Here is a 4,523-nt window from a genome sequence, read left to right as displayed (position 1 = left end):
GTAATCAGCGAAAACTGTCCTCGGCTTATCACTGTATAAGATCTGCTATTAAATAGGAACACATATAGATCATAACTTCCGATCTCTATCACTGCAAGCTTAGATGAAGAAAAACCAGAAAGTTATCTCTGGATGAAGCGCTAATTTTATACACTCATGTGATATAAAAGAATCTAAAGATTTGTGTAAAGCTACCTTTCAGGAAGATGAGAGATAAAGGCTGACTTGTCAATCAATCTTCAGGTATCAAATTATCCACCTTTCCTTCAAACGAATCTTATTCTTCAGAAGAGGCGTAGAATGAATTTCCCATCTCTCAGACTTACAATATGAAACACTACACTGCACATTACCTTTAAACTTTTAATTTTAATTAATAATTAACTTTAGATAAGAACAAGCTAAGTCCTTAGAGCGAAACTAAACATCAATCTGGAGGTCAGTATAGCTAATTATATACACCATTCTTACGTTTCTGTTTAAAAAGATTATAATGCATTAATTCATTAGATGGGAACCCTCGCTGTTAGCGATGGTTTCGATTATTCAAATCTGCCTCTAACAAATAAGGCATCACACACCCACGTGTTCTGATCACGTATCTTGTTATCCTCTGTAGAAACCACTTTTCTTAATGAAAAACAACACCAAAATAATTAATGATGACTGGTTTCACACTTAAGTTTGTGTAGATGTTAAACTGGTTATTTTGGTATCTATTACTTATACCTCGGTGATCTAAAACATTGTTAATGGTTTGCATGAAGAAGCTGAGGAATTATCTCGTCTAAGCATAAATATTTACTATTACTCCTCGTTATCTGGTGTCTTTCACACTGTTCGTACAATATGGAAAGCAGAACATCCACTGGGTACCTTACAAGTTTAAAAACCATAAGTAAGTTAACTGTGGAAATTATGTAAACACTTATTTTTCAAAGCTAAAATATAACTGATTAAAGCCATGAACAGACACACAGTTCTGACTAAGAATATATATTAGCATGCCTATCAATATGACTTATACCTGTACTATTGTGTACATTATGTGCTTCAAAAGCAAGAAAAAAGCAAGTTTAGTAGTTTTGTGGTTAGTTTGATAGTTTCAATAATAAAAAACCCTTCTACTGTTTTAGTTATAATCGAAAGACAAATGAACAAAGATAAAGACCTATCTTCAGGGTTTACTAAGTTCAGACATGTAAAAAAACTAAACAAAATAAATCTTGGAGCTAGTTCGCAATTTATTTATTAGAGGATTACGTTCAATAAATACATTTTGGATTTCGCTCGAACATTTATTTTGTTAAGTTTCCATTAATAAAAAAAAATATTCTTAAAATTCAAATATATATAAAAAAACAACAAAAATACTAACACAATACAAGAAACTACGACACGCCGCAGCCAGTATAAGAATTATGCGATAAGAGGAACACGGCGGACTCGGACTTGAGCAAGATCGTCAACATTGAAATCCTCGGAACAATTATAGTTGTCTTTGTCCGAGTTACTATTATCCTTTTTCTTATAGTTGATGGAGTTGATCAAAGGAATTGGTGAACTGTGTTCTGAATCCAATACGTCATTATTTTGTGACTTGGCTGGATTACGGTACATCAGGAAAAAGGGTAAAAATACACTGCTGTCACCTCTGTTAAAATATATATATATTTAGGGTCCTTTGTATTGCGATGAAAAGTATAAAGATAGATAATGATACCTTATAGGAATAAGTAAATTATACAACCATAAATTTTAAAGTTGTAGAATATTACGATAGCTTATAACGTATTCAAGTTTTAGGCAGTCTTGGATAGAATAACGATTTTGAAAGGAATACAAGCATTCTAAACTATGTTAGGAAAGACAGTTTTAGTGTAGCATTGTAAACCTGTTTTTTGTTTTGTAATTAATGTCAAAAATTTTCAAACTTATAATTCTATCATTGTAACAAAAATTATACCTCTAATGAGAATTTTTCAAAAAACAAAAACAGTAAAGCTTCTTATCGAAAACTTTAATTCTGTCGTAGTTCAATTTTGTTCTAAAGAGGTAAATACTAAGTCGAGGAAACATTCGATCTCCCGACTCTGCTTACGGAATTCGGGGGGGGGGGGAGCTGTTTTAGCCTGCGAAGCTATCGTGTATACTTGATAAGTATCATTTTATAATCATTGGTTATTGGTTACTAATGGCAGAACTTGATTCTTGAGTTACGCCATTTGATTTTTAAAGTTCATAATCCGCTGATTAACATGTTATGGTTAGAAGTGTCGATTTTACTGTCTTATGGAGTTAGAATACTTTCCAAAGAAGTGAAAACTGAGACTGTCTGGGATTCGAGCCTTTACAATATTGGACATGTGAAGATGGCTGTATGTGAAACTATATTCACTATTATTGTGATGTAATAATATCACACCTATTACCAACTAACAGATCATGTTTATAAAACGTAATGTCTTTTAAACAATATACATATCTTTTCAACAAAGCCCTTGTAAATTGTAGCCTATCTAGCAGGGTGAACTTTGTTACTAAGCGAAAGGCCTAGTGCCCTAGTCAGTAACAAACTACAATTTAATATAATAAATGGTGTAACTGAAATGTTACAATACACTCTTTTTTACAGGTAACTCATATTAATCAAGTAAAGAAAAATTAGTATTAGATTAATTGTGATGCACTATATTTAAAAGATATTAGTAAATGAATACCAAGTAATAGTAATATAATAAACTACACTATTCTCTAGATTCTCACTAGATGGCAGAACAATAATAACTTACCCAGGTAAAGGGTTAAGTGAACCAATGTACATCTTCACTTTTACTTGGTAAGAAATCAAAATTCCAAAAAACTCCTGAATTTCTTTTTCAGAGACCCTGAAAATACAATATGTATCCAAATATATTATTGTAACGGTTTCTATTTATGGGCGGGTTCTTTTCAATTATTCAGTAAAACAAGTACGAAACCCAGTCTATTTAATGATACAGAAAATGTTTCAGTCCTTTTACTTTAACTTCCACGAATTAGTTTAACTGCTTGCTGATAGGTCCAAGATAGACGCTATTACAGCAATTCAGATTGCTTGTTAACTACTGTTAAGTACGTAAGGAAGTTTCTCGTATCTCTAAAGTTTCGTTTAAATACACCCAACTAGCAGACAAACGGACGAACAAACATGCTAACTCAGTAACAAGTCATCACTACAGCAGAAGTATATATCAATTAATAACAAGCTATAATCTAGTGTAGCTAGCTTCTTAAAAGGAGCTCCGAACATTCCTTACAATTTCATTAAACTTTCGGCCGTTAAGCCACGTGCTTATCATGTTACGTGAAAACTCTCTCTGGTAAAAAAATACAAACGTCCATATAAAAATGATAACATAGTCTATAGGAAGAAAAGAAAAACACAATCACAACTAATAAAGTGGCATACTTTTGTATAAAGCGTGATTTTTCTATCAAGCTCATTTTAGGACTATATTTGTTTACTACCTAGCTTGGTTAATTTAGCTTCAGGTCAGGTTACCCTTGTAAGCTATTGTGTCAAGTTACTTTTGTTAGGTAGTGTGTCGGGTTACTCTTTTTAACTACTGTATATAACTCACGCTTGTTAGCTATTGTGTCGAGATTCTATACTACGCAAAGCATATATTGAAATGTGTAACTCTAATATTGGTAAACATGAGTTAACATGCCCCTACAGGGCTAGGAAGTCCGTCAGATGTTACATTTACAGGGTGAGGAAGTCCGTGAGAAGTTAAGAAATAAGCTTGGAAAATATCAGGTAGTCTTTTTTTTGTTAAACTGTTTCTAGTGGAAATTATAGTTACAGAATGTTTATTTTCATTATAGTTAGTTAGGGTTATGGACTTTTAATTATCGTTATCCTGTCAGTTAACTGAGTTTTGTTTTAATTAATATTAGTTATCGTAATACAGTGGTATTGAAAAACATTGCAGTGCCTTATTTTAAGTTTCCTTTAGAAATTAACAGAAGATACAAACAACTGTTGCTTTCTTATACACGTTGAAGAAGCTATATTGAGAACTGAAAAGTAACAAGCTATTTTCAGTTAATTTCAAGGTCATTGTTAGTTAAACTTATAATCCATTTTCATGAAAACTTTCCTTCGCGCAGTCTGACACTTTCTGTTCCGTTGTGAAATCTCGAGGAGATTCTTTCAACGTAGGCAAAAATATGCCTACAGAAAATATGAAAAATAAAACGCTAAGAAAAATTGTACGGATCTACACACAGAACTCACAGGCAGCGACCCGCATCTGTTAAACAGATGGAATACATTAATAACGGATTTAATAAAATATCAGTCTGTTGTATGGCTTGACTGCTGAATAACAAACGATTTTATTTTATATTGTTATTTCGTTATTGTTCGAGTTATCAGTCTGTTGTATGGCTTGACTGCTGAATAACAAACGATTTTATTTTATATTGTTATTTCGTTATTGTTCGAGTTATCAGTCTGTTGTATGGCTTGACTGCTG

General features: G+C 32.3%; 1 protein-coding gene across 1 annotated transcript in view; it reads right to left on the bottom strand.

The window, feature by feature from the left end:
- Window positions 1–1,164: 1,164 nt before the first annotated feature.
- LOC111084445 (phosrestin-2-like) overlaps window positions 1,165–4,523 on the bottom strand; it is a gene marked incomplete at its 5' end in the record, with an annotated part of 6,750 nt that continues 3,391 nt past the window's right edge. The window contains 2 exons of the mRNA XM_022381157.1: window positions 1,165–1,654; window positions 2,793–2,888. Of these exons, the coding sequence (XP_022236865.1) occupies window positions 1,420–1,654; window positions 2,793–2,888 (331 nt within the window). The remainder of the gene's footprint in view (window positions 1,655–2,792; window positions 2,889–4,523) is intronic.

This window comes from Limulus polyphemus, unplaced genomic scaffold (assembly GCF_000517525.1).
Source record: "Limulus polyphemus unplaced genomic scaffold, Limulus_polyphemus-2.1.2 Scaffold152, whole genome shotgun sequence".
NCBI lineage: Eukaryota > Metazoa > Arthropoda > Merostomata > Xiphosura > Limulidae > Limulus > Limulus polyphemus.
The sequence above is the reverse complement of the archived record's forward strand: the minus strand, read 5'-3'. Positions and strand labels throughout refer to the sequence as shown.